At 53.6% G+C, this 10907-nt stretch overlaps 1 protein-coding gene across 1 annotated transcript; it reads right to left on the bottom strand.

Annotated features, from left to right (window-relative positions):
• Positions 1-138: 138 nt before the first annotated feature.
• On the bottom strand, positions 139-9907 carry MB (myoglobin). The gene is made up of 3 exons (XM_034987623.1): positions 9558-9907; positions 4433-4655; positions 139-833 (listed from the first exon to the last, which is right to left on the bottom strand). The coding sequence occupies exons 1-3, from the start codon at positions 9650-9652 to the stop codon at positions 687-689; spliced, it is 465 nt and encodes a 154-aa protein (XP_034843514.1). The 5' UTR covers positions 9653-9907; the 3' UTR covers positions 139-686.
• Between the last annotated feature and the right edge of the window lie 1000 nt (positions 9908-10907).

Below are 10907 nucleotides of genomic sequence, written 5' to 3'. Positions count from 1 at the left end.
TCCCTCTCTCCCTCCTGCCCCATTTCCCTCCTCTCCTCCTCTCCCTCTGCCTCCGCCCCCCAGGGCTATCTGCACACACAATCCCAGCCATTTCTTCCCTTCACTTGCTCCGGAAAAAGAAGATCACCAGGCACAGACTGATGCTGCAAGGTCTTTTATTAAAACCAGGTGAGTCACTCCATTTGCTGAGAAGGCACACTTATGTTCCAGACCCCCGTCGCCTCTCTCGGGATGCGTGTGGCTGTCCCTCTCCGCCCACACCTCTTTCTCACTGCAGACAGACTTTGGGGCGGGGGGTGATAGGAGAGCATCTTTATGGCCAGGCCTTGGTTTATGGCTTGGATTTGTGATTAGAGGTGAGGGTGAAGGTGTGGTTGAGTTTGGAGGTTGGAGGAATTGGGTTGGAGTTTAAGAGAGAGGCGAATTAACACTGCGGGGCCACAGTGAGCAAAGGGTCACATGTCTCCTGGTTCCCGGGGTGATGACCCTCCACGAGGACCCCAGTCTCCAGGCAAGCGAAGCCACCCTGAAGAGCCTAGCCCAGCCCCTCAGCCTCTCCCACCCACCTCTCAAACAAAGCAGACACTCAGAAGCAAACTCTACACAGCTACAGGAGATCTAGGCCCACCCGACCCTTGGCCCCGGGGCCCGAGTGGGTGGGGGTGGGAGTGGGGGCGCCCAGGTGCTTAGCCATGGAAACCCAGCTCCTTGTATTTGGTAGCGATGTCATTCCGGAACAGCTCCAGGGCCTTTTTCATGGCAGCCTGGGTGTCGGCGCCGAATTCCCCGGGATGCTTGTTGTGCAGGACCTGGATGATGGCTTCTGAGATGAACTGCAGGGAGGAGACGAAAGGGGGTGCTGGTCACAGGGGCGCACACGCTAGGAGCCAGATGGGAATCAGACTGAGTCCCACCTTCTCTTTACTCCACGGCCATTTATCGAGGGCTTATTACACACTAGGCGTGCTTCCGAGGGGTCTCTGTGGATTAATTCCTTCTCTCCCTACCACCCTGGGAGACAGGTGCCGACGGGGAACCAGGCCCACCTTGGTGCAAGAGCCCAGGACACTGCCCCCATGCTGGCAGCAGAAAGGAAGGGAAATGCTGCCATTCCGTGGTTTTACCCAGGATTTCCCAGTCGGAAAATCTAGAAAGAAACTATTTCCATCTGTGTGTGTTTAATTTTTGCATTCGATGGCTTAGTGTGGTTATTGCTCTAAGTAGCCTACTTGGGGGCTGGCGGGGGTGGGGGGCAGAGCATCATATTTTCTGGGCCAAGCACAGAGCTGGTGCTCAGAATTATTGGTGGGCGGGAAGGAGGGAGGCCTACGGCTCGTCCCCGGGGCCCAGCCTGTCCCGTACCAGCCTCACCGTCCGCACAAGTGCTCAGACACCCACAATATCATTACCGGGAACATCTACAGCACGGCTGCTTTAGCGACTGAAAGATCTCACGGGTGTAAAATGCTACTGGGCCTTTTTGATAGTTGGTCGAGATTTGATGCCAACCACAACTGTGGCCAGTGGACCAAGTGGTGTCACTTTACAGAGGCCCCCGATGGGAAAGTAGCCAGACTCAGGTCACATAGCAAGTGGACAGCAGAGCTAGAATTTGCACCCAGGGGCCTGTGGGCAAACGGCTGCCAGAGCCAGGGACAGAGGCAGGGACAACACCTTGCGTGGCTTTTCCCTGTTTCTCAGGGTGCCCCAAGTGCAAGTGACCACAGGCAGGTAACAGGGGGCACATGGTGACAGAAGGCTCAGGAGGCACACACGGCAACAGCCCGTAAACACAGTTCTGCCTAGAAATAGGGACAGCGGGGCGCCCGGGGGGCTCAGTTGGTTGAGCGTCCGACTCTTGATTTCAGCTCAGGTCATGATCTGAGGGTCGTGAGATCAAACCCCGCATTAGGCTCCACCCTGGGCATGGAGCCTGCTTCCGATTCTCCCTCTCCCTCTGCCCCTGCACCTCCCCGCATGCTCTCTCTCTAAAAAAAAAAAGAAAGAAAGAAAAGAAAAGAAAAGGAAAAGAAAAGAAAAGAAAGAAGAAGAAGAAAAAAAAGAAACAAGGGCAACTCCACAAACACCTGCCTTTGGACATCGATCTGGACATATGTTGAAGTTCACCTCTAACGTCATAAATGTCATAAAACAAAGCGGGGGTTCGGGCTGCCATGAAGTCAACCCTGCCCCTGGAAAATGTGGGAGACCCAGGTTCCAGGCTCCGCTCTGCCGTGACCCCCATGGGTGACTTCACCATAAAACAGGGGCTCAGCTGACCCCATCGGGTCCCCTCACTCAGCCTTTTCTGAGTCTGGGGCACAGCCACTAATATCCAGGTTAAGGTGGGCTTGGGCAGCCAGACAACTGAGAAAAGTTGCCCTTGGCACCCAGCCCCCTCTGTGGCCCCCTCACTCCCCGCCGGGAAGTAGCAGCCCCCTAGGAAGAGCACGGAAGGAGGTCCCACAGTGAGCCAGGAGAGCAGACATGGGGCTCCGTCTTAGATTCTGCAGGGATTTATGCAGTAAATGAAGCTTGTTTTAAGTAGACCTGGGTTCTACTCCACTTGGATACATCGTTTTCTCTTTCTGAGCCTGCTTCCTTGTCCCCCTAGAGGGGAGGGGTCATTCAAGCTGTGTTGTGAGCCCACCACATGCCACCAGGGTTCAGAAATGGGAGAGCCAGGGTCTGCCCTTGGGGAGCTCATGCCCCAGCCAGGAGACAGCTGGGTAAAGAGATAAATCCCAGTACAGCCGGGCAGGCGCCATGACAAGGGATGAGGATAAAGCGGCTTTGCAGGGGGGAGATGGGGGGCGCCAGTGGATGGAGCAGCTGACAGCCACATGCAGAGGGGGTGGCTTCTAAGTTGGGCCCTGGAGGATGGACAGGGGTCTGTTGCCAAGAGAAGATGGGGAGGGCAGGGTCCGCAGCATACGCAGAGTCTCAAAGGCAGGACCTGCTCCTCACGGGCAGGCAGGGTTGCCTCTGTGTGATTTGTGGGGGCAGCTGGGGTGCAGGGAGGTGAAGCTGAGAGGCTGAAGACAGGGGTGGTGGTGGTTGATGGGAGACATTGTGCCGCAAGGGATTAAGAGCTTGAGTTCCGGAGTACCGTAGATCAGACTGTACCTACTGGCTTATTAGCTGTGTCACCTTGGGCAAGCTACTTAACCTCTCTGAGACTTCAGTTTCCAAATCTGTAAAGTGGGTATGAGAAGGATACCTGCCTGGCACAGAGTCTGCTAACTGCCTGCCCCATGCCCCTCTTCTCCTTCTTCCTTGGTAACAGAACACTAGTTGAAGTTGGAATGGCAATAGACTACAATTCCCAGCTTTCCATGCAGGTGAGTGTGGTCTTATAACTAACTTCTGGCCAATGAGATGTAAACAAAACCGCTGGATGGGATTTCTGTGACTCCTTAAAAGAGAGCTTTCCTCTCTTCCTCCTGCTTCCTGTTTGGAACATGGACCAGATGGCTGGAGCTCTAGCAGCCATCTTGGACCATGAGTCAACTTTGAGGACTCATGCCAACTTTGGCAGCACGGAAAGAGCCTGCACCCTTGGTGGCTGTGGGGCCCCCACACCGGCTCTGGACTCCTTATCTCTGAACTTCCTTTGTGTCAGAGAAAAAGAAGACTCTGAATGCAGTTCCTCACCTCGGGGAGACTGTGAGAATTCCACGCAGTGATCCAAGCGAATGCTTACCAAGGCCCATCCTCACTGGTAGCTATGACCATGATCTTTATCCTCATCACTGCACCAGCCTATCTGCTGCTCCCATCCCCAGGGATTGCACCTATCCCTAAGGCCCTTTATTCCCCAGATCTCAGTCCTCCCTCTTGCCACACCCCTCCTCCTTGCAGCTCAGGCTCTCCCCCGCCCACCCAACTTCTCAGCCCACCAAAGGAGGTTCAAACCAATTCCCCTTGCCTAGGACACCAGGGCTGTCTCTCTTTTCATCTGTAAAGATGCTGGAATCAGTGGCGCCAGCCTGCTGGCCACCCCCACCCCAGGATGGAGCCCCAGCTACTCTACTGTGACATAGGGGTTAGGAGCGGGGGTTCTGGAGGAACAGAGCCCTAGTCTGAATCCTGGGAGTGTGCCAGGGACAAGCTATCGCCCTCCCTGTGCCTCAGTTTACTCATCTGCCCAGTGGGTATAATAGTGCTACCTTCCCATGAAGGGGAATACAAGGGGTGCTCCCAATATCTGCTCTTCCCTTCTTCCCCTAGATGACAGACTGATTTGGGGGAGAAGTGGGTTTACTCTCAGTGACCCCAGGAGGAAGGCAAAGTGGACAATAGCCCATTTTATAGATGAGGGCCCTGGGGCACAAGGAGGAGCATCGTGGGCCAAGCTGGGACTCGAACCCAAATCACATCCCTCCAAGGCCTGTCCTTCCACCCTCCCACCTGCCCCTGCCCTGCCTCCTACCTCCAGGTACTTGATGGGGATCTTGTGCTTGGTGGCATGTGACTGGGCCAGGGGCTTCAGCTCAGCCTCGTGATGTCCCTTCTTCTTGAGGATGCCCCCCAGGGCCGTGAGCACCGTGTTGCCGTGCTTCCTCAGGTCCTCAGAACGCCTCATGTCATCCTCTGACTTCAGGTGCTTGAACTTGTCAAACTTCTCCAGGGTCTCAGGGTGGCTCCTGAAGAGCCTGCGGGCACAAGGAGGGTGGGAGTCAGACACAGGAACATGCCGTTGGGTCTGGAGGTGGCCAGACACGAATGCCAGGCTGGGCTCCCCTACTTTCCAGCTGTGTCACCTTGGGCAGGTCACTCTACCTCTCTGGGCTTCCGCTTCCTCATCCAAACAAAGGGGATAACGGGTCCCTACCCATAGCAGCAATGCTGTGACTAAATGAGAGCATATGCACCAAGCGCACGCAGTGTGCTATACAGAGGCTCAGCTTTATGATTTTTCTCATCCTCATTATCTGCGTCTTCTGCATTGCTACCGTGAGAGGCAGGAGGGAAGGTTGTATCTGCATTGGTCCCTGGCTTCACCCCTATTTTCTCTAAGTTGTTTGGAGAGTAGGTGACTAACTGGAATTGGGCAGAAGAGGGGGACGTGGGGGCACTGGGGCCGGAGGACCCTGGATTTGTTGAGTACCTCCTGTGTGCAACTCCCTTTAGGGTCCCACTATTCCCATTTTACAGATGAGGGAACAGAGGCTCAGAGGTGTGAAGGCATAACTCAATATTACAGGGCTGGTGTGCAGAAGGGCCAACTAGAAACAGATCAGAGTGACTCAAAAAATAGACCATGCAGGGGACTATCTCTGCAGTTTCCTACCTAGGGATCATCCTTCAGTTGCTTGAATACTTCCAGCTACAGGAGGCTCACTACTACCTCTGAGGGCCATTCCACTCCAGATTAGCTCTTGGGCTCAGAAAGCTCTTGCTTGTTTTGCTTAGACTTCCTGTCCCTCCCAGGCTCCTCACAGTACGGACAGTGAGGCCCCGGGGTCGGAGGGGGAGCCACTTGCCAAAGACCAGGTCCCCGCTCCTGCCAGGGAGCCAGGGATCTGGCCACAGATCGACTCTGCCCATGAACCTGAGCAGCCACCTGTAACCTTGGACCTCAGTGTTTCCTGCTGTGGAAAGGTGGGTGTTGGTTAAAGGGAGTCCTACCTGCTGCCTAGATGGGAGTGGTTCTCCCCATTTCCCTTGTGGGCGAATGGACCACAGAGGTAAGTGACGTGCTCAGGGTCACACGGCTGGCCAGTGGCAAAGCCCACAGCAGAGACTGGACAGTTCTAGAACTCATGCTCTCTGTCTTGTGTCACACCCTGAAATGTTTCCAGGAGTGACCCTGTCTGCCCAGGCTTTCCCTCCTCCTGTCTAATGGCTTCAGGTCCTCGGAAAGTTCCTCCTTCTCGTGGCTTCCAGCCTCTGCCACCGCCTCCAGCCCTGCTATGGACACACTCCAGTTTGTGGAAGCATCTCCTAGCACACACCCTTATTCACATGCATGCACACCCAGACACACACAAGCGTGCAAAGGGCAGCACCAACAGGGAGCACACCCTTCTCCCGGGAGGGAATCCCTCCTGCTTCCCCAGAATGCTCAGGGCTGTCCACACCCTGCCCAATGTCACCACCTCACCACCCCCCGGCCCCGGCCCCGCCAAGCCATGTGCGTCACTGACAGCTCATCTCTGGCACTTTTCACCCAAGGGTCCCTGAGCTCCTATTATTATCTGGTGACAATGATCCCTGCCTGGCAGATGCGAGACCTAGCACCCACAGGGGAAGGTCGGAGGTCGGGACACTGGAGGGAGCTATCTGGGGCAGATGAAGGCCAAGGACTTGTACCCAAGGTAGCCAGGAGTCTCAGATATTCTGGGAGGCCCCCAGATGTATGGGAGAAAGGACACGGGACTGAGAATTATGGAAGCTGAGTTCTGATCTCCGCTCTGTCTCCTATGTGCTGTGTGACATTGAAGAAATCACTCAACTTCTCTGGGTCTTGGTTCACCCATCTATAAAACAAAAGGATTGGTCTAGCTGATATCTCAGCCTCCAAATTCTAAGGCTTGACCCCTGCCTCACCTTCCACTCTCCACCAGTGAGCCAGCAAGGGAGCCCAGATTTACTTTCAACAGTGCTGGAAAATCGGGCTAATCCGTGCCCACCAGATCATTCCAGCACCACTCAGCCACCTCATTCCCTCAGCCCACAGTCCTGCCCCTGGGAGTGGGGGCAGCCACAGAAGGCCACACCTGGATTAACCTAACGGCAGGTCCCGCGAATGGACAGAGGAAGCCATCACCCCGCGGAGAAGGATGGACGGATTTTCTCTCCTGTTGCAGAAGCCCTCCCTTGCCTCTTGTTGTCATCTTCCATCCTACGTCCACCTTCCTGGCCTATTACAGGCCTACAGGCAAGTCAGCAAGAAAGGAGGCCACCTCCCAGCCATCCTCTGAACTGAGGCCCGATTAGACGCCCACACGGAAGCCTGGGGCTCCAGAGCAGGGGTGTGATGAGCGAGGGTCCACGCTGCCTGGATTTGAATTTCAGCTGTGTGACTTTGGGCAAGTTACTTAACCTCTCTGTTCAGAGTGGTGATCATAATATTTACCTCATGAGGCACTTGTGAGGCTTAAGTGAGTTAATATGCATGAAGCACCGAACACAGGGCCAGGCGGTGTGTACTGCGTAAATATTTGCTGTCCTCCCCCTTCCTCATTGTCCCTACCACCATTATCACCGCCGTGGCCACCACCGTCTCCATCATTATCATCGGGTTCGGGAATTTGGGGTTCTGTCTATAGCCGCCCCTGGCTGGCCAAGACCCTCAGGCCGTGTTTCCTCCCTGTAACATGAGAAGTGTTGGCCACCAGCGGTGATTTTCAAACTTCGTGGTCTCAAAATTCTTTGTCCAAATGCAAAAATAAATCAAGCAGAAAGGGTTTGGGCAGGGGAAGGAACGGCAGGGGCACAGTCAGCAGCCGCCTCCCTCCTGGACCCCCACTCCTGGAGCCAGGCTCTCCAACTCACCTTCTGGCTTTTATGTCCTAGACCTTTATGATCATGTACTTGGAGTGAAGCCCTCTGTGTTTTATTAGCAGGCTCAGCCAAACAGAATTTGCTGTCTTCTATAATCAGGGAGCAGGAGAAATGACCTTGCCAAGGTCAGTAAGGCTGAGCATCTGGATCAGAACCAAGAGCCCAGCTCCCACAGAGGCACATGCAGCCCTGGGAGTTAGCTTCCCCCCACCCCCCGAACCCTCTCCATGCAGGGGGGACCCTCCTCCCCAGACCCTAAACACTAAGAAGGCAGAACCAGTTGGCATGGTCTCTGCATGTCCCTCAGCCTAAGACGTGACAAAACATTGGGCTTTCTGGGACCTTCCAGGGGCTGGAGTCTCAGGCATCACATCTCATCCCTGGCCCCCGGCCCTTGGCAGGTCTCCCTGATCCACCCTGGGCAGGGAGGGAATGTTTCCCCTGATGACCTAATACCCCAAGTCTCCTTCAAGTCACTGCCTTGGGGGCTGGCAGCCCCCAGATCGCCTTGGAGAGTCTCGTGCTCGGCAAACTGGTCCCCAACCCCAACTACCCTCCCTCTCCTCTCTAAAAGCAGGGGAGGAGCATGGGTTCAGGGAATGCCAGGGCGTGAGAACAGAAACAGACCCCAGAGACTCTGGCAGACAATCGTTTCACTCAACCAATAGGCAAACAGGACCCAGAGAGGAGGAGTGATTTGTCCAAGGTCACACAGCAAACATGGCTGAGGAGCTGATATGTCTTGCTGTCAGGGACAGGAGGAGAAAGACAGAAGGGAACACCTCCATGATGCCAGTCAGAGGCAACAGAGAACTTGACCATCCTTCCCCAGGTGTTTCTAGCATGAACCACTAAGGGCTCAGACTGCGGATAAAGCTCACGGGACTGGCCATTCTCCCCAGACATGGGACCTGGAAATGAGTGAAGCCCAAGTGAGACTGAATACACATCTGAATTGGAGAGGAAAACCTGGCCCACAAAGAAGGAGGAACTCATCTGTAAATTAAAGTGTGAATGACAATCCATTCACTTGAGGCAGCTCCAGAGCCCACTTGCTGCCAGGTACAGAAATGTTGACTTACGCCCCATTAGATATTTGACTCGCACTGGCCCAGAGCATGAGAGAAGGGACCAGAAAAGGGATCTAACACCATCTGTGGTTGAGGGCAATGGGAAAATAAAATCCCACGCCATCCTTTATGTTCAAAGCTTGGAATTTTGTTTTCTTTTGTTTATTCAGGAACCCTTAGCTATAGCAGTGAAGATGCACTTGGAGACCACCCCACTCAGAGCTCTCAAATTCAAAACTTCCTCAACATCAAATGTCACGAATGGGCCTCTGTCTTCTGTTTTCTAAGTATAATGCTGTGAAGGTCCTTAGTCTGGCTCCGTCCATAACAATTACTAACATCCTCTAGAACCTGCTATATTCCACGAACAATGTCAGGCCCCTTACATGCATTATCTTATTCAATCTCACTTCCACTCTAAAACGTAGATATTAGCATTTCCCCCCATTGTATAGGAGAGGAAATGGACTCCAAGAGGTTGTGTACCTTTCCAAAGGTCACACAACTGCTCAGTGGCAGAACCCATTCTAGAGCTGCGGGTCTCATCTTGAAGACCACGTCTTAGCCTTGACAGTTCATAGACCTTAATGGACTTGTGATATGGGGGAGGTCCTGTCCCTCTCAGGTCCGTTTTGTCCTCAACCATTAATTGAAGTGGCTGGACAAGACGTCTCAGGGCCTGAGAGATGGTTAACTCTGTCTACAATTCTAGGATTCCTCTTGGTGGGTGCTAGGCATCCAGCATTTGAGCACCAGGCTTCTCCTGCTGCTGACACAGGCATGAGCTGGATCTCTTTTCCTCTCTTCCTTTCTGGACTCAAGCCCCTGACACAAGCAAAGGAGAACCAAGCGGGGGTTTTAATAAACTCAACCAACGCAGCCAACTGGTCAACCCCAGGCAAACGTTCCACCTTACAGGCACACACCCTTGATCTTTGGGGAGTGGGTGACAGAGGCAATGGGATCTCTTCCTTTTACCTGATGAGGACCTCCTGCCCATGGCCCGCGAGGTCAGTCTCTACCTTCCCCCAGATGTTCAGCACCAAGTGCCATTCCCCGTCGCTGAGCCCCATTGTGCAGTCTGAGGAAGACAAGAAGAGCAAGTCCGGGCTGACTCGATGTCCTGGCTCTGACAGCTGGGGTTTGAGATCGCCTGGCCCCAGAGGGATTTTATACTTTCCCAGAAGCTTGACACAGATCACTTGACAGCTTGCTCACTCTCTCTCCTCCTCCTCCTCCTCCCTCCTTTTCATGCGGGGTCTAATCTTTTCCTTTCTGTAGCTCTCACATGGAAGCTATTTTGGGGCAGGTGCCATTTGGGGGGAGGTAGGACAACTCAGGCCACAGGGGCGTGGGGGTGTTTGTGTATGTGGCAAGAGCAGGGAGGAGGTTGGCTACTGTCTGGAGTCTCAGAAGCCAGCAGAAAGGGCACCACCAAGGCCGACGCCAGCAGCCTGAAACTCAACACTCCCTGTTGTCAACCATCCCTGGAAGAACTGTCATGTTTCCAAGCTCGGGCAGCAGCACCCTGGCTGGCCCTGGGGCTGTCCTGGCCCTTAGCAGTCTCCTTGTCCACAGCACGCTCATTTTGCCAGAGTGCCCCTCACCCAGCCAGCAGTAGTGGGGAAGGAGCTGAGGTGGTTCCTGCTCATAGCTGGATGAACCCAGACAAAACCATTGCCTCTTGGAGTCTGAATTTTCCCACTCCACCCAGAAAACTCCTGGCTTCATGGCCTTCATGACCTTGCTCAAATATTTCCTTCTGAGAAATTTTGCTTGACCTCCCCCCTTGAGGCACAATTAATTTCTTCCTCTTTCCATTTACTTGTAGGTACTCCTGTTGTGCCATATTTTGTAGTTTCCATGCTGGCTCTGCCATGAGTGTATAATAGCAGCTGATACACACTCTGAGCACTTTACTTTTGGTAACTTGTTTAATCCCCCGACAGCCCTATCTCTAAGATAGATATGACATGATCCTTGTTTAATTGAGGGGAAGTTTGGGAAACTTGCCATGGTCACATAGTTGATGGTAGAGAGCTGGGATCTGAACCCAGAAAGTCAGCCTCTTGAGTCCAGGCTCCTGAATACCTTATTTTTATTTTCAGGGCAGCAGGGAACTTATTTTATTCACTTATGTATCTTCTGGACCTCACACATGGCCCTGTGCTAAATTGGAACTGAATAAATGTTTGTTGAATAAAAAGATAGATGGCCTTTATACGAAAGGCAAGTGAAGATGATTGGCCTTCTTTATATTTACCCATCATCCAACCATCCATCCATCCATCCATCCATCTGCCCATCATCTATTTATCCGTCTGTCCA

This window comes from Mirounga leonina, unplaced genomic scaffold, assembly GCF_011800145.1.
Source record: "Mirounga leonina isolate KUSES-001 unplaced genomic scaffold, KU_Mleo_1.0 Mir_418, whole genome shotgun sequence".
NCBI lineage: Eukaryota > Metazoa > Chordata > Mammalia > Carnivora > Phocidae > Mirounga > Mirounga leonina.
The sequence above is the reverse complement of the archived record's forward strand: the minus strand, read 5'-3'. Positions and strand labels throughout refer to the sequence as shown.